Below are 26228 nucleotides of genomic sequence, written 5' to 3'. Positions count from 1 at the left end.
TTGTTAGATTAACAAAGTTAGAAACCAGAGAACATGCAAGATCAGACACTGTTGTCTGAAAGGCTTTTGCAGGGCTTATGAATTTTTTTTGAAAGGTGTTCATAATCTTTAGGGAACTCCAGTGCACACTCCAGCCATGTTTTTGACCAGACAGAAAACTTAGCTGCTTCTTTTGGGTATCTCCCATCTGTTTTGTCCATCAGAAGACTACTATACTAACAGCATAAAGTCTTGATTACATTATCTAAAATATTTGTGGTTTTTACCCTGGACACTAAAAAAAAAAAAAAAATCACAAATAGCAATAGGCACTATTTGAGAGGTCAAAAATCTTGCTGTTTACTTCCAGATGTACTTGTACACAAGGGGAGAAAAGTCAAGAAACTGGGAAGCATACTTTTATGTTAATATTCTTTGACATAACATAACTTGATTTTTTTCGTATTTTTAAAAAGAAACTTGCTATCAAAAATGTTAAACTGATTGGGTATTAAGTTACATATTACCCATGTATTGGTTATTTTTAAGAGTGTAGCTTAATGGAGTAGAAATGTTTTAGGGTTAATGGCGCAGCTATACTTTGTCATGTTGAGCAGCCTTGCCCGGTGAGAGTGGCTGCTGGTCAACCTAGACCTATCTTTTTGAGTATCCCTACTGAACTGACTGTACCAAAGAAACTGTGAGGCAGGGTGTTGTGTTCTTTTTCTCAAGAACTTAGTACTGTTGCTTCCGATACCACTGACCAAATATGTCCAGTAAACCTAAGAAAACATGTTCCGAAAAGGGTTACTGAAAAGCCTTTAATTTCAGGGAAACAAAGTACACTTGTCATATGAATTTAAGTAACCCACATTGAATGTAAATGACGGTGTAATAAAATTCCATTCAAAAAACAGATGAAAAACATGCTTGGAACACACTTCAGGTAAATCAGTTTTTCTTAAGCTGAGAAGGGGGAAAAGTAGAGGATCTCGGTGGCCCGGGAGCAGCCGCTACTGTGAATTGAGTGCATTAGCCACTACCAATTTCACAAGGATTTTCTCTGTGTGCTTTGAGCAGTTTGGGGGAGAAATCTCTAAATAAATATCAAGTATCCCTGTTATTACATTTTGCTCTTTCATTACATTACAGTAATATTGGCTGGTGGATTTTTTGGAAAATGCTCCTGTTCTGTACCTTTTTAGTTGACTGAGATACGGAAATCATCTTCAAAAGAATCGATGTATCTGGATAAACAATTTGGCTGACATGTCACTAGACTACTTTTGGCTTAACACTGAGAAGGAAAAATGTCTGCTAGATAGTTATCTCATGCTCTGCTTTGTACGTAATAGTGTGTATTCAGCTATAGAATGTGCAGTGGCACATGTACACACACTAAGAACATCTGTGAACATTTGTGTAAGCCTTCAAAGAGTGAGGCATTAGATCCCGAGGGCCTCCAGAGCTTTGTTTATTTTGGTGATGAATTCTTTATACAAAGGAGCTTGGTCTCTGTCTGGAAGAAGAAACGCAGTAGTATGAAGCTGCATATGGGTGTCCAGAGCATGCTGATACCAGATTATTAAGAAATAGAACTGTACGTCTTTCCTCACACTTTCCATTCTCCATTTAATTCTACTCGCAAGAAAGAGGCAGGAGAAAAAAAAAAGTCTCTTTATTAGAGACTGTGACATCCACGGATGTAAGCCTTGGGCTGTTGCAGCCAGAGGCGGCTGCTGTCGGGGAGCTGGAAGGCTCGCTGGCCTGATGCGCTGATGAGGGTGGGAGCGTGAGTCCCAGCCTGGGGCTATTAGTCCTCTCACCTGTACACCTTCTATGTTGTGGCTTGTCAACCACACCCATTAGATACTTAATATTTTCACCGTGTACAGGTCCTGAATCCTGAGTGGGCACAAGGAAAACAAGTCCTCTTCCTTTTCTATCTTGATCTTGCAAGACCCAAGGTGGAGAAGATGAAATGCGTTCTGCAGTCTTAATGTTTGCTTTGTGTCAAGGAGCACCGACATGATTTATAGTTGCAGGCTCTAAGGGCACGCTGGGTTTGGAGGGATGAACTAGGTAAGGAAATCACGGTGCTAGAGTGTCTAGAGTATCTCAGATACTCAGTTAGGTTTGGACAAACCGGATAAGAGCTCTCAGGCACTGCCATTACGTTAATTATCTTTAACCCAGTAACAGCCCAGCCGGGTAATACCATTTTGTTTCTGTTTTGCTTTCAAGGTGAAGTAGAATGAGTCAGAAGAGTAACTTGTTTGGTATATGACCTTGGGCAAATAACGGAGCCGGAATTTAAATTCAGGGGGTGTCTTAGCCTACTTAGCTTGGACACCTTCCACTATATTGTCAAAACAGACTTAAACAAGCTTAAAAAAAACCCTTGCTGCTATTATTTCTAGTGCTATATGACTGAAATTGTCTTGAGTTATTTTTTAACCAGGCCAGCTAGATCCAAAGTGGATTTGTGTATGTGACTGGTATTCCCTCATTGGCTACATGGCGAGTATCTTTGTATTATGATTTAAAAACTTTTTCCCTAGTTTGTGAGCCACGTAACTTCAAATGGATATAATACTACAATATGCCATCAAATTTCAGATCAGTAATAAGACCTCCTAATTTTAGGAGTATTAAATGATCCATGTGTGTGCCTTAGAATAGAAGAAATATGCTACATGTATGGTCTTAACACTGGCTAGTTGAAAAACAATGGAGTCTTTGGATTTTACTGATATGTGTACATAAGTTTATAAGTTTTATGACTTTCACACAGACATTTATGAATGTTCAATTGTATTTGCCATGATAATGGAACATTCCTGTTAAAGCTGTGGATTGTAAAACCTTACTAATCTAAATTGCTCGGGATCATGCTACCACACTTTGACCTTTATAACACTGGCATGGAAAGTATCTTCTAAAATAGAACTGGTAAATAATTTATTTAGAATAATTTCTTACCAATTTTTGATGCTCAATTTTACTTGTTAAAACCAAACTAAATTCTGACTCCCTCCTCCAAACATTCTTAGCTGGGAAATTCTATATTAAAAATATAGAAGTTGGAAAAAATATATATAAGATGGGATATTTTTATTATGGTTTAGGTCATTGTATTAGTAGATCTCATAAAAAAAGCCCTAATTATGAATAATGTGAAGTCTTGTTTGAAAGTCCAAATTATAAGCAAACAAATGAATTATAGTCCTGTTACCTAGTATAATGGATTAAAGAAGGATGACTTCAGTACATTGCCCAAAGTCCTGCTCTCAGTGTAGCCATTGGAGGTTTAGAAACAGGTGGTGAGCACAGAGCATCAAGTGTAACAATAAATAGCACAGTCTAATTCCAGTAAGATGAAACCCCTCTCTCATTGCAGAGAAGAGTAGGGGATCAGATAGTGACTCAGAAAAGCAAAGTCCGAGAAATGACTCAAGCACAGAAACTCTTTAAAAATTCCTTTACCAAGACTTAAGATAAGTGGGGTAATCACTTCTTTTCCTACCAAGTCATTAGAAGTTATTTCTTGCTAGTTGCTAAACATGAAGCATCAGGAGTAATTGCCTTTCATTAGTAGGAAGAAATATTTATTAAACTCCTCTTTTGTGAATGTGGTGTTTTAGACTACCAAACACCAATGAAATTAATGGTAGCCCAAGATATGGATATAGGAGAAGAATATGAGGAACATTTTCTTTTTAAATAACTAATGGGATGGGTCTGATGCAGTAATAGAGAACACTTGATTTTTAGGGCTAGTGATATGTAAAAAGGAAAAGTACTGTTTATGAGAGAGGAGGTGGAATAGAGTAGAAAAAAATAACATTTAAATGTTTTAGTTTATGCCTTGTGAAATCTTATAACCACTTTGTAAGATAGGGCGGTTGCCTGATTTTACAGATATGGAAACAGAAGTTCAGTGGCTTGCTCAAGGTCACCTGCTTAGTTCAAGTGGGAACCCTCATTACGACTCCTAACCCAGTGTTCTTTTCATTATAACATTCTGCCTCTAAACTATGCCCTAATGAAAGATATAAAGATTGAATAGAGGACTTTTTTTTTAATGTGTTAATATGTATTTGTCAGATATGACCTCCATGCAGTTGGTTGGGTAGGAAGGAAGTTTTGGAGATACAGAAGAATTTGTAATTTTTAGATCCTATGGATAAGAAATTACCCAGGCTGTTTTTTAGAGGTACAGTGCCGTTAACAAGTGTTTCTCAAACTTTGGTGTGTGTATAAAACATGTTAGGATCTGGTTCAAATGCAGATTTGGTTCATTAGGTCCAGGCAAGGCTGGGATTCTGCATCTCCAGCAAGCTCTCAGGTCCTGACAATGAGGACCACACTTTGACAAGGATTTTGGCATCAAATGCTGGTGGTCACACACTGAAGTGAAGGTTTCACAGAGGTGCTGGGGGAGATGTAAGGCTTGAGTGTGGGTCGAAAAGAATAGCAGGATTTGAGTGAGAGGTGGGAAGGAACACAAGGAGATTGGCCCATTGGTACAGAGTTCTAATCAAACATTTTTCAGAGCCTTTGGGATGTAAAGCAATGAGTAAAGTTAAACAAGATCTCCACTTCTGAGGCCCTCATTTTTTGGGAGGTGGAAAGTGGGAAGTACAAGGAATGCATTTCCAGGCCAGCAGCTTGGAGGCAGGATGAGTGATGGGTCGTGCCCAGTTTGAGCGGTACCTTGAGTATCCTGGCTAGGGAGGTTAAGTGTTATCTCCTAGGTAGTAGGATTATTTCCAAAAGCTTTTAAGCAGAAGGTTCCAATGTTTTTGTTTTTTGTTTTTTTTGAAGATTTTATTTATTTGACAGAGCACAAGCAGAGGGAGAGGGAGAAGCAGGCTCCCCGCTGAGAAGGGAACCTGATATGGGGCTCAATTCCAGGACCCCAGCATCATGACCTGGGCCGAAAGCAGACGCTTAACCGACTGAGCCACCCAGGTGCCCCAGGAGTTTCCAATGTTAAAAGTAGAGATTGAGAAAGATTGAGAAAGGGTAATGAAATAGTGCATGAAGTCGATTGAGCACTAGGCTGGAGGCTTGGAGAGGGGTTAGGAAGTTGTTGGTTGTTTTGATAAGGATGGGTGTTTTGATAAGGATAACAACTGCTGAAAGCTGTGAAAATGTAAATGAGAAATGCCAAAGATGTTTCAAGTAAGACCCGATGGGGGTTGATGAGTATGAAGGAGCTAGAAGAATCCGCTTTTGAGCTTGGGCAACCACTAGCAGAAACAGGAATGGAGGATGGAAGTGAGGATTCAACACATTGCGTTGGACAGGACGGTAGAGCATCCACACGGAAATGGCGTTGTCACGGTGTTGCTCAGAAATTGTGGCTGGCTGTGTCGATTTGAGAGTCCTCTGTGAAGAGCGAACAGGCACGCATTTTTGTAGGGGAAAGCCCAGCTCTGAGGAAGCGAGGGAGGAGAGGAAGTATAGCTGGCTAAGGGCTCCTCTTCCCTTTCTTCTCTGCCCCCTCAGTCATCTGTGTAAGTGCTTCTATTTCTGACTCTCCTGTTCCATTGACCTGTTACCTCACTTGCTGCCTGTGCTGCACATGGTCTGGGTAACCGTAGCTTTAACCGTTCTTTCCTTCATTTAAACGCAAATAAAAATTCCCTCATTGTGTTAAAGTTCAACTTTGTTTTCTGTAGCGCCTTCTGGAAATGTGAGGCCTGATTTCTTATTCTGGGAATTACTTTGCTTTGGAAAAACTGTCAGTTGGGTGTGTCGTGCCTTCCAGAGAAGCACCGTGGGCTTGTCCTCTTGACCGAGTTGGATATTCAAATCAGTTTAGAGAATGCAACATCACTGTATGTCCTGGCCTTGGGGGCCTTAAATCGTGAATGTCACTGTTTGTGGGGGCTAGTGTCAGCGCCTCAACCCTGCTCATTTACTCTGTGGATTCTCCTACTCAACGAACAAAAACTGTTGCTTGCTTGCTTGCTTTTCTTTCCTGTCCTCTTCTTTTAAATCCGAACTCCGAGTTTCCCACACAGGACTATTCAAAAAAGAATACGTACAGCTCCCAGCAGAACCATTTCAGGCACATTGCATTTAAATTCACACAACAAAATGTATTTATCTTCCTGTCCCCCCCCCCCCTTGGAAGCCCTTCTCGTAACCAACAGCACTGAAAACAAGCCCATAAAGTTGACAAAATGATATCTGATTTAGCCTGACAATTTTATAACCAAAAAAAACTACTTCCACTTGTGTCTATCAAGGTTGAAAAACAAAAATTACAAAAATATTTTAAGACATATGTGTCACCAGGGTATTTGATTCAGTCAGTGTATAATAAATGTATGTATGGATGAGCGAATGAGTTCAACAAACATTTATTGAGCTCTTACTATGTGCCCAGCACTGCTCTAGGTGTTGGAGATTCAGTTTCATGGTGAAAACGACAAGGCCCTGCCATTCTTAGGCATATATTCCCATAGAGAGGCCACATAATGAACAAAGAAAATAATGTGAGATGTGATAGGACTACGAAAAAACAGAGGAGAGGGCATGTCTGGAAGGTTCTTTTGGATACATTTTTTAAGCATATGTTGAAATAAAATTTTACATGCAGTAGATTTAAAAGCACTAATAAAACTGGAATTAATGTTTTATTTGAACTGTATCATGAATAGTTTTGGTATAATTATTTCTTAAGAAAAGTTCACTGAATTGAAGCTTTAGTGTGGTTTAAAAATCAGCAGTACGCCTGAAACTAGTGTAATACTGTGTCAACAGAACTCGAATAAACATATATATATTTTTTTAATCAGAAAGACACACTAATTTCTGAAAGTTGGAGTCCATTTGTGTGTGTATCTGAGTCCTTTCCTCTTCAGCACCTGTCCTCCCAATCTGGTGAGCTGCTGGCTAGCTCTGATCATATGGCTAGATGCTTATGATATGGATCATGCTTATGGGTTTTCATAAAGAGATTTGGTATTGTCCATTGTCTCACAGCTTGTGTGTATACTTGAACTGTGCATTCACTTATGAACCCACCATGGCTGCTCGTCTACCGTGTCACTTCCAAGCACACCCACAGCCTTTCAAGTCACTCTGCCTTCTGATCCCTTTTTGGTTATCCACCTGCGTTTATTTCCCTTCCACACAAGCTTTGTCAGTTAGGCCAGCTTCCTCTCTTTTGCTTCCCCTAGACAGCCATTCTGGAGTCCAGGCTCCATCTTGCCTCATCCATGAAGCCCGCCCTCACTAGGAGAAGAAGTCAGATGGTTAGCAGTCCCAATTTGGCCAATACGGCCTATGTGGGCATTGGCCAGTTCCTGTACCTTTGTCCTTTGATTTCTTTACCCATAAAATGGAGGAAAACACTAATACTTGCTGCATAGGGACCACTGTGAGGATTAAATGAGTTATTACAGGTAAAGAACTTAGATGCCTGTCATATAGTAAATACTCACTTTATGTTAGCTATCTAATTATTAATCACTATCGGTACTTTTTTATGGTAAAATCTTAGACTGCTCTTTGTTCTCTCGACTCCCATGGTTTGTGACAATCTACAGGACAACCTTTTTCTTTCATTTTTTTTTTTTACTTGTATGGTAAATACTACACTCTAATGCATCTAGAGTTAGGTGGAATTAAAAAACACTTGGTGAATGATGATAGAGTAGGTAGGAGTGTGAACACTGGTGGGAACAGATATTTAGAGATGGATCTTATCCACTTGCATGAAATGTGAGAGGAGGGAATGGACTCAAGGTGCTAAGAGAAAGTACCACTGGGTTGCTGCTCTCTTTTGACTCTTAGATATGGTTTAATTTATGGATTTTCTCATGACAGTATTCTTTATTGTGGTACGAATACTCAGCGTGAGATCTACTCTCTTGACTAATTTTTCAGTGTACAATATAGTGTTAACTACAGGCACGATGTTGTACACCAGATCTCCAGAACTTATTTATCTTGCAAAACTGACACTGTATACTTGTCGAACAGCAATACACCATTTCCCCCTCCCCCAGTCTGTGGTGACCACCATTACACTATCTGTTTCTATGAGTTTGACTATTTTAGAGACCTCATATAGCTGGAATCATGCATTCTTTGTCCTTTTGTGACAAATCATGCTATTTCACTTAGTATAATGTCCTCCAGTTTCATCCATGTTGTTGAACATGGCAGGATTTCCACGTCTGGGTATATATCCAAAAGAACTGAAATCGGGATCTCAAAGGGCTAAGTATACTCCCAAGTTCATTGCAGCATTATTTACAAGAGCCAAAATATGGAAGCAACCCCAATGTCTATTGATGGACGCATGGATAAAGAATATGTGGTATAATATCTACAATGAATATTATTCAGTCTCATAGTATTCTTAATTTTGTATGCTCACCTTAGTTTAAATCCTCAGTCTTTGATTCCCTATAGTTTCTTAATAAAGATGCAGGTCAAAAATGCTTTGTGATTAGTAGTGTGGCTGAGTCTTTTGGGATTTATTTATTTTTATTTTTTATTTTTTTTTCAATAAGGAGAAAACTTTGTTATTAAAAAAAAATAACCCAATATTTAAGGATAGTTGCATTCTTTTTTTTATCCTTTTTTTTAAAATTTTATTATGTTAGTCATCATACAGTAAATCATTAATTTTTGATGTAGTGTTCCATGATTCATTGTTTGCTTATAACACCCAGTGCTCCATGCAGTACGTGCCCTCCCTAATACCCATCACCAGGCTAACCCATCCCCCATGCCCCTCCCCTCTAAAACCCTCAGATTGTTTCCAGGAGTCCATAGTCTCTCATGGTTCATCTCCCCCTCTGATCCCCCCCCCTTATTTTTCCCTTCTTCTCCTAATGTCCTCCCTGCTATTCCTTGTGTTCCACAAATAAGTGAAACCATGTGATAATTATCTTTCTCTGCTTGACTTATTTCACTTAGCATAATGAAAGGATTGAAAGGATGCATTTCTTAAATGAACTAGGCAATTTGATTTTATCCTTGGAAGAATAAGTGAGAAAGGAAAGTGAGGCATCTGTCTGTATGAGGAGAAAGGGGAGGGAAAAACCATTCCAGGAGAGAGACCTTGGCATGTGTGGAGGAAGGAGAGGTACTAGAGTGGTTTCCTTTGCTTGGAGAGGATGTATGACCCAGGGGATATTCCTACAGACTGTATCTATTCAACATACTATAATGGGAGAGGAAGGAACTCTAAATACTCTTGACCTTACATACAAAAACTTTTTAAATTGATATTTGGAGTAAACTAAGAACTCTAAGTCAATTAAATCTAAATCTTAAGGGATGGAAGGCTATAGATGTAGGAATAGCTCATGATCACTCAGTATCCCTTGGATATTTGGATTGCCGTGGCAACAGTTGTAAACACAGGCTTCATTTTAACTGATCATATTCAACAGTGTTCTTAGAAAGAAAAAGATGAAAGCAAAAAATGTTTCTGCATCCTAAATGTAAAGTACCTAAAACTGTCGAATAGCCCACTAATAATTTACTCTTGTTTTAATCTAGTGTATTATTAGGAATAAATATTTTTACTGTTTCTTTAAAGATTTGCTTATAAGTAGATACATTGTCCTCCTAATTTTAGTGACAGCTGTATTGCAGTATAGAAATAGGAAGAGCATTATTTTACCAAGAAGTTAGTAGTAAATCATCTTGTCTAAGGGTCTAAAGTCTTGTTTGAAAATGAATTCATTCATTAAATGATGAGAATTGCAGAATCAGGAAGGACCTATCTTAGATACACTTTTGAACTTTTAAATATTCAGCCCCTACTCCCAAATATATTGGTCATGATTCTCTTGCTCCTCCTCTACTCCCAAGTAAATAATTTGACAGTCTGGTGTTTGATCTTTTTCTTATAGTCTATTGAAACTTTAAGAAGAAATTTGGGGGTACATCATTTGAAAGCTTATTTTTATGTTGGAAGATTGCTTTTCTGTAATGACTTCTGTAACTTACTAATTATCAGTTACTTTGGTTGTAACTTCAAAGGCATTTTTAATTTCATAAGACTTAAAAATTGAGGTAGAGTTTCAAGAAGATAAATACCCAAAGTTGTCAGCTTTCAAATCTGGAATATGTTATCCCACAATTACTATCGAAGTAATATATGAGGACATCTATTTATATTAGTTTGGAATGCTTAGTCATGTCATACAGTTGACAAGTGTTCATTGTCTTATTTGGACTTACCAGAAAGGTCCTCTAGCCAGACCAGTAAGTCTCTATTTTGCCTTTCATATCAATTTTAAATTTGCAGTGAGAATTGTTAATTTCAGAAGGGCTTTTAATGAATATTCCTTTGTAAGAGGCAAAAATCAGACCTTCAGAGCTAGAAGGTACAAAAGAGAATCTCCTTTGATGCACTTCCTCAGAGGAGAAAGTGGCTCCGAAGAAGTCAGGGGGCTTTTGCAAGGGGCCACCTGGTGAGGTAAGACAGGTGTTCTGGCGTCAGTCCCGCCTCCTGGTTTGGGTGTAGCTATTTCCACTGGGCCTCACTCCCTGCTTAACCAGAGCAGCAAATGACTTGGATAAGGGTAATATTTCATTTTACGTGGTGTTAACCTTATTTATTTCAATGACTGGCTGTTCATATTGACACTTAATCTACATTTTAATTTATTACTCTATTTTAGATTTAGTAAACTGAATAAAATAAGAGCTGGAGTGAAGTTTCAAAGGAAACTACCTGCTCGAATCAGCAGACCAGAATATGTTCAGGTTGTTTTACAATTTACCATGTAAAGAAGGAAGTTTACCAATGGCAATTTAATTTTTTGGTGCATCCACCATATATTTTTCTTTATCCATGTTTTGTACCTCTTTTCAATGAGTTCTGTTTTCGTGTTTTAAATCTGATGCCTTTATAACTCTTTTTACTCATGACGATTTTTACAGAAACTACTTTAGTGTTGTAACTTTTTGTGTAGGATTTCCTAATAAGGCGGCCTTGGATTCATGCTCATTTAATCTTTTACCACATTCAGATGAATTATTCCAGCGTTATTTAATTCAGACTTCCTTAATTGGGGTAAACAAATTAGAGATTAGGCAATAGGAAAAAATGTCTAGGCTCTTTTTTTTTTTAAGCCAATTACTCTTCTTTGCAGATGTAAAATAGGAAGGCATGCTACGAGGAAATTATGAATGCAACAAAAAGTAACTTGCTAGAATCTCCTGAATAGTGTTCCTTTAAAGCCAGAAGTGGTTGACTTTTCAGAAAATCACTTCTGTGCTTTGCTTCTTGAAACATTCTGTCCTGTGGACCCGATGCATGTTTTTATGCTTAGGTGTTCTCTTCTGGGTCCCTTGGAGTGTTGGTGCTTATGGAGTGTTAAGTAATAAACTCAATGACTTTCCCCGTCCTTTAGATCCCTGGACCAAGACCTCCTGAGAGCCAGCTTAGTGTGCTGTGACAGCGACAAATCAAGTGCATTTTTATGGTGCCCTCTTAAGCATGCCTAAGCACAGTGAAGCATGTGCGTTTCATTCAGTGCACACTTGAAAATCGTTGGCAGGAGTTCCAGGCTTTTCACTTAATTTTGAGTTTCTCTGTGCTTTTTGTTTTAGATTCTAGTTGGGTGAGTCTAGAGGAATTATGTTTCATTTTAACTTCCTTTTTTTCAAAGAAGTAGCTAAACTCATTGAAGCTGTAGTTTGAGTTAAGATGTCATTTTCACTTTTGTGTATTAATAGGGCAGTGGCTCTCCATCGTTAGCATGCATTGGGATCACTTGGAGGGCTCAGTAAGCCACCTTACTGGACCCCAACCCCAGTTGCTGATTCCATAGGTGTGGAGTAGGACTTGAGATTTTTATTTCCAAGAAGTTCTAAGGTACTGTGGATGTTGCTGGTCTGGAGACCATGGTTTGAGAACTTCTATTGTAGAGAATAAACCAATGAGAACTACTCCAAAGAGAAGGTATGTGAAATTGTTATCCTAAGAATATTTTTACTTAAGTTTATATACCTAACAAAACCCCTGTTTCAAGACTAATGTTTATAACAAGAAAAAGATTAGTCCTCAGAGTTCCTTGGAGGTGGTGATGCACGTACACAAGTGTATTAACACTGGTAATGTAAGTGAGTGGATGAATAATGGTTTGGCTTCATATTCATGTAGCTATTATCCATATACCCAATAGTTCATACCCATATAAGCAACTGGGTCTCTAGAGTGGTGGTGTTTTCAGGTAATGGCATTGTCCTGTGGGACTTTACTGGAAAGTGACATTTAAGAATTAAATATATGACAGATTTGGGGCATTTTAGGCTGAAGGAATGGTATATTTGTCTCTTCAGTGAGGATTAACAGGTCCTGTTGTGTTAGACTTTCTTGACTGAAGTCAGAATATAGGATGGGATACAATAGGAAGTGGCTGAGAGATGGAAATGGGGCATGTAACTAAAGTTAAGTTCAAGATTAAAGCCCGGGGAACCCTTTATTTTAATGGGGATGAGAGGGAGTAAATGACATTGTCAAATGTCCCCTTAAAAATGATTCTGGGTACTTGGACAGATTTTTAGAGAGATGCTGAAGTGTCTGTTTTGAATACTGAACCAGAGCTGAACAGTATTCTAGCTCTGAATTCATGGCATTCACAGTCTAGTGGAAGAGACTGCAGGGGAGACCTCCATGGTACATCACAGTGTGATGGAATGCTCTAAAAGCAGTCTGCATTGGGTATACAGGGGATCACATGGGAGAGGCCTCTAGGAGAATATAAGAAGTCTTTAGAGGCAGGTGAAATGTGAGCTTAATCTGAGAGAATGAGTAGCTCAAAAGAAGAGAAGAACAGTCAGAAGACTTCTAGAAAGAGAAAACCTATTGTCTCCCACATAGAGATGGGAGAGATCAGGAATGTTGAGAGAATTCTAAGGATGTTTCATGGAGGGAATGTTGGGTTTGTGCTGGTCAAGAAATGAGATGTCTAAATGTGGCCAGACCATGAATGCAAATGCCACATTTGGATTTTACTCAAGGGAAATAAGGTTGTTAAGGAAGGACACATAGAGAGCATTTTGTTTTAGGAAGGTTCTTGAGTCACCTCTGTGAAGGAGGAGAGGGAGGTGTGGGGAAAGACTGAATGCAGGAAATAGGTTTGAGAAGCAAGAGATGAATACAAGAGATATTTAGGAGCTAGAATTGATAGGATTTGGTTGGTAGGAAAGTGAGTTTGAAGGAGAGGAAGTTGTTTGTGTTAATTAGGGCTTAGCTTTCTTGCTCTGAAACTTAGCCCTTCACCAGGTTGGAAAACACGGAAGAATGAACAGGATTGGGGATTAGATGATACATGCATTGGAGAAGAACTTATTACATTTTACATTCTGAGGTGAGGTAATGCTAGTGGGAATGTAAAGGGCACATCCGAGAAAAGTTGTCTGGGAAGAACTAATTGAGTTTGGTTTGAACTAAATACGTTGAGGGTAGGGAGGGGGAAGAAGAAAGAGCTCATTAGGTGCTTTAGTCTCAGAAATTTCAAAAAAGTATTTGCAAATAAAATGGGAAAATTGAAGTTGATTGCAATAAATGCCAAGTTGTCCGAAGGATATTGGATTGAATGTATATTGACCTTGAAAATTAATTGAAAGGCAGGGTTATATTAATCTGAATTTGAAAACCAATTATGTTATTCCTTTGAAGCATACCCATTCTTTCTCAGTGGTTTATATAGGATGATTGGTGATACTTTGATAATATTCTGAAATTTCAAGTGTTATGTGGAAGGCTAAATAGGAAATGGAAAGTCTGTCACAGGTGGTATATATAAATGGAAAAGTTTTAAATAATGCATGATGTTGGCTTTCTAATAAAAGACAGGTAGCTTTACACAAATTGCAAGAAAGATAAACCATAAAATATTAAATTAGAAATATTTTTTGGGGGGCACCTGGGTGGCACAGTTAAGTGTCCGACTCTTGGTTTCGGCTCAGGTCAGAAGCTCAGGGTCCTGGAATCGAGCCCTGCATTGGGCTCCATGCTCAGTGTGGTGTCTGCCTCTCTCCCTCTCCCTCTCCTGCTTATGCTATTTCTCTCTGTAAAATAAATAAATACATAAAATCTTTTAAAAAAACACAATTTTTGTGGGGGGGCAATCAATTCCTCAGACTTCATTTATTTCTACTCAGGAGGTAGATTGGTTTTGGTTTTATTTGTCTTGGGAGGTTTGAAGGATATATTCATGAAGAAAGAGAAATTCTCCATTATCTCATTCCTTTTTCTAATGTCACCTGTACTACTTATATATTTATCATTTTGCTGTGGGACAGATGTCTTTGTGGGTTTTCATATGAATAGAGTGACAGTTCAGCTGTGAATGGAGTTTTGTTGACACAAACTATATGCAGGTAACGCTGTTGGCAGTGGGTGCTGTGGATGAAGGTTCAAATGGACAATGAAGAGTAGGTGCCTTTTTTTTTTTTTTTTTAACCAAATGATACTCCTATTGCTTTGAGTTGGCTTTTAGGTGAGATAGATTTGGGCTTGAATTATAGCTCTATAGGAAAATTTCTAGAAAGTTATTTAATCTCATTAAGCTTTTGTCTCCTACCCGGGAAATGGGGATAGCACTGACTAAAGAGCTATACTGAAAGAAAATCTAAGCTGCCTATGAAATGCACAGAGCAATGCTGATACAGGGCTTGTGTTAGTGTCCTGTGGCCACTGTTCAGTGACTTAAAGCAACACAAATATATTCTCTTAGGTTCTGGGGGTCACATGTCTAAAATGAGTCTTCAGGGGCTAAAATCAAAGTGTCAGAAGGCCTGGTTCCTTCTTGAGGCTCTAGAGAGAGAATCTGTCCTTCGCCTCTTTGACTTTTAGAGGCAGCAGGTGCTCCTTGGCTGCTGGCTGCATCATTCCAATTTCCGCCTCTGTGGTCCCATCCCCTTCTCCTCTAGTAGTCAAGCCTCTCTCTCATCAGGACACTTGTGATTACATTTAGGGCCCAAATGAATAGTCCAGGATATTTCCTCATCTCAAAACCCTTAACTTAATCACTTGCAAAATCCTTTTTGCCATAGAAGGTAACTTTTGCAGATTCCAGAGATTAGGATATGAACAGTTTGAGAGAAGGGGATGTTTGTTATTCAGTCTATGATAGCACTCAAATTGTCAATATTGGGAACAAAAATTAAAGAATTAGAGATGGAATATTTGTGTTTAAACTAGGAAAATCCAAAATAGTACACTATGAAATATCAATACACAATGCATTTTATATACAGATGTATTTTAAAGAATGTACCTAACCATTTTGGATTGGGACCTCATTTATTATTACGTATATATTACAGAATGGGTTAAATAAGGTTTAAGTGGGGGGCCATCTAAATTGGTCAGACTTTATAGGACATATCTTTCATATGACTGTGATAGAGAAAATGAAGATCTGATGCATTATTTCTTCCCACTTTAAATATGAAGGATAAGCAAGCTTGAATGCATTTTTCCAGGGTAATGAGAACTCTGAGCTCCTAGCTTATACTAAGTTGTAATTCTTCGAGGATTTGGTATGTATTTGCTGAGTGTCCATTACGATGCAGGCACTGAGTTAGGTCTTGCCCTTGGATCTAATAGTATGTTTTTCATGAACTTCTCAGGTGTGTAGTCATTGCTTGGCTGTTTGCTTTGCTCACACACTTGCTATCTTTTTCTAAATTGCAGTCATTAAATATTCCTTTCCACTAATTTTCAGCCCCTGGGAACCTTGAGTGTGCTTTATTTGATTAAGAGGAGTTAAATTCTTAGATCCTCGAAAACAGTGGTTCTTACTCAACCACGGGCGATTTTGCCTCCCAGGGGACGTTTGGCAATGTCTGGAGACATGTTTAATTGTCAGGGCAAGTGTGAGTGGAGTGCTGCTGGTATCCAGTGAATAAGGCCAGGAATGCTGTTTAACACCCTACAATGCACAGTATGCCCCCACAGCGAGGAACTATCCAGTTCAAAATGTTAATGTTGTCAAGGTTGAGAACCCCCCCCGCTCTAAATTTATATTGCCTCCCTGAACCTTTGGATTAAATAAAATTGTGAAAAATTAAGATTTTTTTTTTCTATCTTGGAATTGCTCCAGTAAACATTAGATAAAGAGAGGCTTTTCTAGAACAGGTGAAATTTAGGACTAAAATGATAAAATTGGGGTAGGGATTTTTTTGAGGGGGAAGGTGGTGCTTATTTTTCCCATAGTGGAAATGGAAATTACAAATTTTGAAACAAGTACTAGTTAGAGGCAAGGGAGAATAATTTACTTCTAAGCAACATGGAGACTTTTGAATGTGTAAGATGAATAAATAGTATGTATTACTTTGACAGTATGGAATTGTACTGTACGCACACATAGCACGTTTAGTATAAATTACAGCTGAGGAATTAGCAGTATGATAGCTTACTAATAATTTATATGCTCTTATGCTTTGCTGCCAGAAGTGTTCATGTATATCAGAAAGGAAATAAGTTTTTTCATGCTAGGCACTTTAAATATATCTCAGTTGGGGCACCTGGGTGGCTCAGGCAGTTGAGCATCCAACACTTGATTTCGGCTCAGGTCATGATCTTAGCGTTGTGAGATTGAGTCCCCTGAGTGGGGCTCCAAACTCATCGGGGATTCTGCTTCTCTCTCTCTCAAATAAATAAATCTTTATATACGTGTGTGTGTGTGTGTGTGTGTGTGTCTGTATCTATCTATATATATCTACATATATCTATATATCTTAATTTTCACAAAACTAAAGGTAGGTATAGCTTTTTTTTTTTATATGAGAACAGGTGCCTTCAGGAAACCAAAAGATTTTCCCATTTCATCTTATTTGTGCTTAATTTATAATCTTATTTATAGTTGATGAGTACTTGTCTTAAAGAAACTGTACTCATGAAGGCTTAACAGTGGTGCAGTACAGGAAATCTATACTTGGCAATTGTTCTCTCGATCGGAGAATTATCGTGATATGTTTCATTTACTTAGAAGTCTTCTATCAAGTGCTCTGCAGTTTTCCATGTGTGGAATCCCATAATGGGTTGTATGTTCAAGATAGTGGAACACATTGCTAAACTTTTGCTGAGAAGATGGTAATGGGGAGCTTCTGACCCTGTCTCTGGGAGACAGATTTACACAGGATATAGTTCTTGCCATAGATAGGTTTTGAGCCAACATTTTGAGATATTGAGAGACCTATTTCAGAATAATATAGAGACAATTATTTTTTTAGAATTAAGAAAGAAATAAATTATTTAAAAAATATATGGTGGTGGAAAGTGTGACTGCGCTGGTACTAAAAAATGATCTTAGTCTACGGATTTTAGTTTCTGGAAAGTATGGATCACATCAAGTCTTAATAGTTTGATGACTCTAGGAAAGTTTTAAGCTTTTGGAGTCCCAGTTTCCTACTTAGTAATCATTAGATGGTTCTGGGGATTAAAGGAGATAATGTATAATAATCAATGTAATGATTAATATAAAGTGCTTAATAAAGGCAATTATTTTAATATGCATTATATAATTAAGCATAAAGTGAGCTTAAAACAGAACACAATTGCAAAATACTTCATAATACCAGTGTCTCTTAAGTAAAATTTTAATAACAGTTGTGCCAAAAAATATGAAAACAATTTTCAAACTTTAAGTAAAATGGGTCTCTTGTTGTAGGACTTCTCAGAACTTTAATTTGCTTTTGTGTATACTTGAGAAGAAAATGCATAACACTTTGCAAAAATTTTCCATCTTAAATCCTACTAAAATTTTGCCGTCTTTTCACGTTTAATGGTACACAGTTTGAGACACTGACTTTGAAAGTACCTCACCTAGCACGTTCCAGTATCATGATACTAGAAGATTTATGCTTATAGTTGATTTTCATATTGACGTTGAGCATGGCTTTGAGCATCTAGAAGGAAACCTGAGATATGTAGTTCAGTATTCTCCTAAATTGTATCTTTAGGACATCACTGGTTTTGACAAGATTTTTGTTGACAATGCCTTCTTTTCCTCCTTTGAGGAGACGCAACCAATAATTTAGTCACTGTGTGTATGTGTGTAAGATATTATACGGGTTGAAAATAACCCAATAGCAATTCCTCAGCTCTTCTCTCAACAGCATTTTTTGACCCTTTTGTCTCCTCTACCTGCCTGACCCTTACCCCTGGCATGCCACTCTCCCCATCACACAGGATGGGTCTCTGTCTGCTTTGCTGGGTTTTCCTCTCCTTCTTAACCCTTACATGTTAGGTTTTCTAGAACTCCGTCCCTAGACCTCTTCCCATCTACCCTTATTTTCTAGGTGATATTATTTTAACATTAGGACCTTACGTTTCATCTCTATGCTGACCGTTCCCCAGATTATATCTCCAATCTGGATTCCTAGCTTGAACATCTTACTTCTGTGTCTAATTACCAATGATTTCCCATTTCTACTTTGTCTGTTAAGTGTCTCAAACCTAATATGTCTGAAACCAAAACCCGCTATTTTCATTGCTGCTGCTACCTAGCATTGTTACTACAGAAGTAAAACTACAGGTCAGTCTGTAACTGGCATCCTCTCTAGCCTCTCCACAATGTATTTGATATAGTCGATGTGTAATTCCATTAAGTACACAGCATACGTGATGGGTACTCAATCCCGCATCGAGAATTGCCAGTTTTGGGGTTGCAGTCTAACAGGGAATATACGTGTGTGAGGCTCCAGTGTGAAATCCATTCTGTGTGATAGCAAACAGTCCCTAAAGTGGAAGAGAATTACAAAGAATCTGCGATTTTGAGAGTTAGAGAGAAAGCCCAGCTTTCAGCTTCAGCGTCATTTTTGAAGCGATGTCCGTGTCTTCGGAAGCATGCGGTTTTCTTCCTTTCCCTTCACGTGAAACTTAGCTATTCTTAGTAGTGTGTGGGAGGGTGTGAAATTTAATAAATTATTTTTAAGAAGAGGTACTTACTTGATTGTCATGTTTGGCAGAAGGATTTTGCGTTGCTAGGGCAAAAACTGTTGAATTTCCAAGAGTTTTTTCTCACATAGGTAGGTTCAGAAATCACGAGTTTATCTCTTTGTGCTCACTAATTACCTCCAGATTTCAGGCTGTTTTCCCAAGAGTCGTTTTTACAGTTTCCACATTCAGGTAGAACTGCATTTTGCAACTATGGGAGATGAAAATCTGTGAGTCACATGTGTCCGACATTGCTGGAAGATTATCCAATGGAATGCAGTTTCATTTTTAGGGATGAAGGTGGGAGGGAAGGAAGAATTCCTTTTTTTTTTTTTTAATGCAGCTTCCTTAGAGAGAAGGAAAGAATAAGTGCAGTATTCTCAGAATTCATCTTGAACTCGTTATTCACAGATCTCTTCCTCCTGCTTGACGCAGTCATTAGAGAAAGGTGGTGCTATTTGCTCTATGTTAAATAATGCAGTGGATGAGCTTCCATTAATAGAAAAATAGAGCTTCTGTTAATAGAAGAAAGGAGCATTATTTGAACTATTCCCAAATTGCTTCTTTGATTCCTGCATTTGGATTCAAAACAAGCCATTTCCTCAGGTAGTAGTGTTAGAAGTTATTTGCTTGTTCTGTTTCTGAAAATTTCACTTAGTACCCTTTAGGGTTGCTCAGAGTTCCCTCTTTGCTCCCATGTGGAGGCGACCATCTTGTTGCATATATACAAATGATGCCACTGCTGTCATGAGAAGGACATCTGCTGTGAATTGTCTCCGCCGTCTCCCACCGCCACACATGTGCCTCCCCCCACTACCCCGTACATGTCTGACAGATTGAAAGCAGATGCTGTCCACACACTTCTACTTGTGACCACTTATGAAATCATGACTCAGGGCCTCATTTCTTGAAATATTTTTAAAGTTGTGAACAGGTGGCCAGACTTCATAAGCAACAACTGGAGGGCAGAGGTCACTTAGTGGCTTGGAGAGCGACCGAGTATCTTGTGAGTCCAGTTTCTCTCACATCAGCCCGGTTTCCAAAGAGGCCACAACCAGGTCAGCTGGTGCCACACAGGGCAGGGCCAGACAAACTCTAGAAGGGTTGGGCCCCTAGCAGGAATCCCCATCTTACTCATTCTGGGAAGTTGCCTCAGGAAGTGGATGCCTGGGGACAAAATCACCCAGTGAGTTGCAGTTGTTCTGAGGAACAAAGGTAGAAGCTTATTCTGGCCCAAGAAAGAGGACTAAAGGGCTGTAGGATTAGGGGGCAACAGAAGGATGAGTATGTGTGGCAGAAAAGAGTGGGTGGGGTGGGAAGCTATACTTGAGCCCCATATAGAATTCCAGATTCCTTGTTAGCCAGAGAAGCTTGAGGGAGTGGCAGGTGGGACCACACTTCTTATCTTTCCTCTTAGGATGCGGGGAAGTGTCCCCCGTGGTACCTGAGGCAAAAATAATGCCACTCTCTAAGACAGTCCAACATGAATTTTTAATCATGCTTCCTTGATGATTCAGTAAGACAACTGTATTTTATCTTTACCAATTGGTGAAGGCTTGGAGAGGATAGGGGCTGGGACTTGGGGAGGAAAGATGATTTTGGAGCATGGACTACTCAGTTCTTTCAGGATTATGATACTGTGGCAGAGCATGAGGAGACTGGTCCTTTCACTGTTGCAAATGAGGAAGTTGGTACCTTGAAGAAAAGATGTATCAAGATATGGGAGAGGAACATAGAAAGAGAAGTGGGTAGGTGCTTAAAACTATGACATTTTACCTGATTTGGTGGAAAATTCCCTCCGTCTCTTGGTCCTTCATCTGCTGGACTGGCTCTGTGAGTGGCTTTAAGTAACTTCCGCATAAACGCATTGAGTGCAGGCCTGTGGCTGACTGCAGAGGAACAGCCATGAGTCAGGCACGCTGCAGCCTCTGCCTCTACCAGAAGAGATGTGGGAAAGGCTGCAGTGGGCAGTGCATGCATGTGGGCCGGGGTTAGCTCTTCGGATAAACAGAGGTGTTTGGAAATACTCTTGATGAAGCCCTAGAACACAACTAGCTGCCCCAAGCTGTAATAAAGCTACAATCTCATTCTTTGTCCCCAAACTATGCAATCAGATATTAGGGAGATAGATTTTGGCCATGTAGGCACTTTTTGTTTTGTTTCTGTGATTTTGAGCATTTGAAGAATTTGAGGGTTGGCCAAGGCAGTTTCTGTTGGAAAAAGGTTGGATGAGGAGGGCTGGCTTGATGCCAATATGGATGTTTGGCCAGTGATAGTAATACTACAGCAGTTCGCCTTGCCCTTTGTTTGACCTTATTCTAGAAATACTTTCTTGTTCAAAGCTTTCCATGGCAAGAGGGCCAAGAAAGCATAACATGAGAGTGTTTTGGATTGTGCTTCACAGAAATGTCTCTTCTGGGGAAAGATGTTATGTGTGGTGAAACTGGACAGTCCTCTGGCCATTTCTCTTCCCCCACACTGTTTGGCGACATGGATAATTGGAGGATAGTTTTGAAATGTCTCCTTTACATGATCTGCTTTGGTTAAGTGCCTCTTAAATTTCTCATTTAAGCCCAGCAAAACTGGTATGTTGTTCCTGGTGAGACTACGAGGCTTTAATACAAGACCAAGTTCTCAGAGCTAGTAAAAGCGGAGCCAGAATTTGCACCCAGAGGTGGGACCCCAGAGCCTGCCCCCTTAGCCAAGCTGGCTCTTCACGGAAGAATCTTGCATGGGGATCTCTAGAAGATCCATCTACATGGATTTTATTTCCCTTTGCTTAAAGGTGGTCTTCTCGACTGATGTTTGTACTTGCATTTTAAAATCGCTTTAGATAAAGAAAGGAGGAATGAGACCTAGACCCTCCTGGTTTGAAGTGTACCAGAACCTATTAGGATAAGGTAGTTACAGATGGATGTGTTCGCTGATGGGCTCACTTGAGAGTATGTGCCTCTTTCCTTCCTGACCTCTGATAGAAGGTTCAGAGGTCTGTGGTGGGCATACATTTTCTGGCCCTTTGTCAGGTTGTGAAGAAATTACCAGAACTATTTCATTAATAGTGGAAGATTATGTTATACTTGTGATTTTTTGAATATTAAATGCAATATTCAAAAATTAGTGTATGAGAAGGCTGGCAACATATACAATGTAGTCATTTTTTGAAACTATTAATGTTTCATCTCTTTTCATACCTTTTTATGGTAAATTTGGGTTTCAAGGAAGGTTTAGATTTTTTGGCTTTTGTCTTTCAGAGCTCTGCTGGGAAGCCTTTCATTGCGGAGACTAGCACTTCATCTTTGTACTTAGCACTCTGAAGTTGGTCTTTTTGTTTTCGAATCTCTGCATTTTTTTGACTTATTGATGTACAATTGTAAAGAATTCCCTTTTGTTGCAATTTTAAAGAGAGTATTTTAAGAAAGAAGCCCCATTATGGGTATCAATACAATTTGAGTCAATTGGATATGTTTTAAGCAAGCTAGTGCAATTGAACTGTTCTTTGACATCATGAATATTTATTAGGAATCTCCTGAGTTTTTATCATTCTAGGCTTTCTCTTGCTAACTTACGTTTCTGCAAGCTAAGTAAATGTATTCAGTCACTATTTGAGAGCATCTGTGTACCATGCACTGTGCTAGGCATTGTTAATAAAATATTATATGGTTACCAGGTGGTTGACCTGTCTTAGGACACCTGGGATATGGCAATAAAGAAAACCGCAAAAATCCTTTTGGATTCTGGTGGAGGAGAATCATAATGAATACAAGCAGTAGACGGTTGTAAGTACAAAAATAAAGCAGCGATAAGAGATAGGAAGTGTCAGACAGACTGGTTGCAATTTGAAATATTTGGGTCCAGCATGGCTTCACAAGGAAGCGTTTGCATGCAGCGTGGTGACTAAGTGGGCCCTACCCTCACATAGCTTCTAGTCTAGTGACAACTGCTTCTTGGTCTAGGCATTCTGCTAAGTACCTGAGGACATTTCCTCCGGTTTCTACTAAACTGGGGAGCATTATCCCCAGTTTCTCCAGAAGGAAACGGAAGTTCTTGAGAGTCAAATTGTTCCAGCGAACACAGTTAGCAGGATCCAGATCTGACCTGAAGCCCGTGCTCTTAAACACGGCACCGCAGCACGTTAACTCTGAGCCAGCTTCGTACATTGGGCTGCCTTATTGTTAATTCCGTTGTTTTGGGCGGTAACTTGGTCGGCTCAGTCTGTTAGCATGAGCTTCCCCTCAAGCCTGTTCTATTTAAAAGGCTTTGGGGTTGTGCCTCGTGGCCACAGAAGGCAGAGAAGCCACATGGTTACTGACTTCCATCCAGTGGTATGTGTTTGTTTGTTATGTGTCAGAGAGTGGCCTCTATTGACTCCAGCAAATCATTGACTACTTGAATTCCTGGCATTGCATTTCAGTGATAGGATACGAATTTGACTGGCCTGCGTATCACTGTGTTCAAGAACACATTATAAATTCTCATACTTAGAAGGGAATGTAAAGTGCGTGGAAGGTTACAGTGCCAAGGTTACTGCTTTATTGTGTTTACAGAATAGACCATACCTTGTATTTATAGTGATTGCTTTATTGTAATAAAAAGTAAATGGTAAAGGAGGGTGCTGAAATAGAAACCCTTATGGAGGGATGTGGAAAGGAGGTCAAGGGGTTCAAGAGCACTAGCTCTGTTGTTCTTTTGCCCTCAGTGTGCTTACGATAACATTCCACTAGAATCGTCTCACTTTCAATGGGATGGCGATTTTCAGCGTAGTCTGTCCTTTGCATTGAGTATTAATGGTTCTTTTGTGCTTTGGCTAATTTAATTTCTGAGGGGTGTATGTTGATCATTCTTCTAAAAAGAAGCTATCTATTTTACAACCCTTTGTGCTACTTTTTACGGTCGGTTTTTAGTGATCCCCCTCCATTAATTACTTCCAAAATTAAATGTTGGTTTTTACAAGGTGATTTTCTTTTACTTAGGAGATAAGCTATGATTTGAGCACTTAGGCTGTACAGTTTATTCTTTTAATTTACTTTTTTGAAGTCTAATATATGTGTATAAAAGGATATACATTGTAAGTGTACAATTCGAAGACTTCAGAGACAGAACACACATGGGTAACCAGCTTCCAGATCAAAATAAAGAGAAATATCAGTGTCCCCCTCCTTTTTCTAATCCTTCCACCATCCTTCCCCACAAAGGTAACCACTCTTCTAACATCATATCTTTGTTTTTGTACTTCCTGTGGATGAAAATGACAATCTGTACTGTTGCTTCTGGATGCTTTTGCTTTTCATTGCTAGACTGACTCGTATGGTCACGCAGTTGCAGATTGTTCATTCTTGTGGCCCTATAATATGTCATTGCGGGTATTCCATTACTCATCCATTCTGTTGTTAAAGATGTGTGTGCAGCTCCCAGGTTATTCTATGATGAAAGGTGCCTCCATCAACTTTCTCCTGTATGACTTTTGGTGAATATATGTAAGCATTTCTGTTGGGTATATACCTGGGATTGGAATTCCTGGGTTCTAGGATATGCATATACTCAGCTTTTATAAATATTTCCAAATGGATTAAGAGTTAAAGTAGTTGCACCATTTTACATTTCCGCAGTAGTGTGAGAACTTGGGGATTTTATTTTTGTCCTGCACTGGAGTAGGTAGGAGGTGCATGTTGGTCTAAGGTCCATTTCACTCCATGTTTGTTTTATGGAAAGGAATGGCCGTAGCCATCTCACAGATTCTTTGAAAGTTAAATGTTTGTGTGCTCGTTCTCTCCCCTTCTTCCTTTCTGTATACAGGTCTTCTATGTTAGATATGTATTTTGTGTCTCTCCTGTGTACACATGACATATATGTATATACATTTGATCTGATAATATACCACTTACAGACTTTTAGGCTAGAAAGCCACCTTAGAGGTCACCTAGTTCTGGCTTCTCCAGTCTCTGAATCAGCAACGATCCTGCTTCAGTGTGTCTAATGACAAGAAGCACATTAGTTTAGGGTGACCCCTTGTGAATTAACTGATGTTGCTTCTTCAACACTGGTGACATCTGCCTCCTTTTAACTTCTCCCATAAATATCATGCCCTTTCACAGGTGAGGGAGAAAATTCATGATTCTTATGACAGAGTGGAATCTCTTCAGGCAGAGATTCATGGCCCTTTTTCAAACTGTAATTCTCAACATCTGCAGGACCTTGATCTCTGAGCATTTTGCTCTGAGGAACATGGTGAAAAACCCATGCACGATGGAAAAGAAAATTCCATGCAAAACTTCCCCCCATTGCTCTTTAAAGTTTCTGTTTTTTTTGATTTTTGTACCATGAGGCACACTGACCTACCCCACTTTTGAATGGGTTTAAACACTGTTTAAAATGCAAATACAAAAAATGCAAATAGTGCATTAAAAAAAATCCTGCTGTAATGAAAAAAATGAGAAAAAGACAGCCTTGCTTTTTATAGAAAATGGACCATTCTATTTCATGAAGTCAATGAATATGGAAAAATTCTGATGGATGATATGCAGTCCAAGGTTTTTGAATGTCCAGGTTGTATTAATATTCATAGAACGTTAGAATAAAAATGAGTTTTTTCTACTTAATAATTTAAGGCTCGTAGATATTACTTAATAGGCATTTTCTTTTTTCTTTACAGGCAAGAAGAGACTGATAGGAGAGTGAAAAATGTAAGCTATATTTAAGGGAACATTATTAATGGTTTTTTACTTACGTGTTCTGTAATAAGGCAGTGGGATCTAAAAATATCTGATAGATACTGTGAATCCTTTTTCTAATGGAATTGTTGCCAGTAGCCAACCAGTCAGGAACTCAAAGTATGTTTAAATAAGGTTAAACCATATATTCTCTGAATTCAGGGTCTAAGAGGGGAGGTGAAGCCTGAGGAGTAGCTCCTTATATGTGAATAAGGTGGAAAGACAAATAAATGTACTTCAGGATCTTTAGAGGAGTATGTCAAACCACCAGATCAGACTTTAAGGAGAAACACTGAATGTTTAAGAACTCTGGGTAACTGCTCAATGCAGACTTATATGCCTAACATTCTGCATATTAGAAGTATTTCTAAAAGTGTGACAGCTTTATTAAAAAAAAAATACAAGAGCACCTTATTAAGGAAGCTGAGAAGTACTGATTTTAATGGTTCAGTCTCTAAGTTTGTTGGAAAAATTGATTGCTTTAAAAGTTTAACTTGCTTTCTTCATAAATGTTTTCCTTTATATGTACCCACAGAGCATACAAATACCTATTGGGACCTGAGCTTTTGGTCTGAGAATGTGCTCAGAGACAGAAATCTAAG

General features: G+C 38.9%; 1 protein-coding gene across 14 annotated transcripts in view; it reads left to right on the top strand.

Moving 5' to 3' along the window:
• LMO7 (LIM domain 7) overlaps positions 1 to 26228 on the top strand; it is a 195581-nt gene that overhangs the window by 110721 nt on the left and 58632 nt on the right. For 12 of the 14 annotated variants that reach the window (XM_057307993.1, XM_057307987.1, XM_057307974.1 and 9 more), the window contains one exon: positions 25569 to 25599. In XM_057307993.1, coding sequence (XP_057163976.1) covers positions 25569 to 25599 — 31 coding nt within the window. Of the gene's footprint in view, positions 1 to 10198; positions 10225 to 10274; positions 10439 to 25568; positions 25600 to 26228 lie in introns of those variants that run through there. The other 2 variants (XM_057307958.1, XM_057307956.1) reach the window with 2 other exon arrangements.

This window comes from Ursus arctos, unplaced genomic scaffold, assembly GCF_023065955.2.
Source record: "Ursus arctos isolate Adak ecotype North America unplaced genomic scaffold, UrsArc2.0 scaffold_10, whole genome shotgun sequence".
Classification (NCBI taxonomy): Eukaryota; Metazoa; Chordata; class Mammalia; order Carnivora; family Ursidae; genus Ursus; species Ursus arctos.
This window is presented reverse-complemented; position numbering and strand designations above follow the sequence as displayed.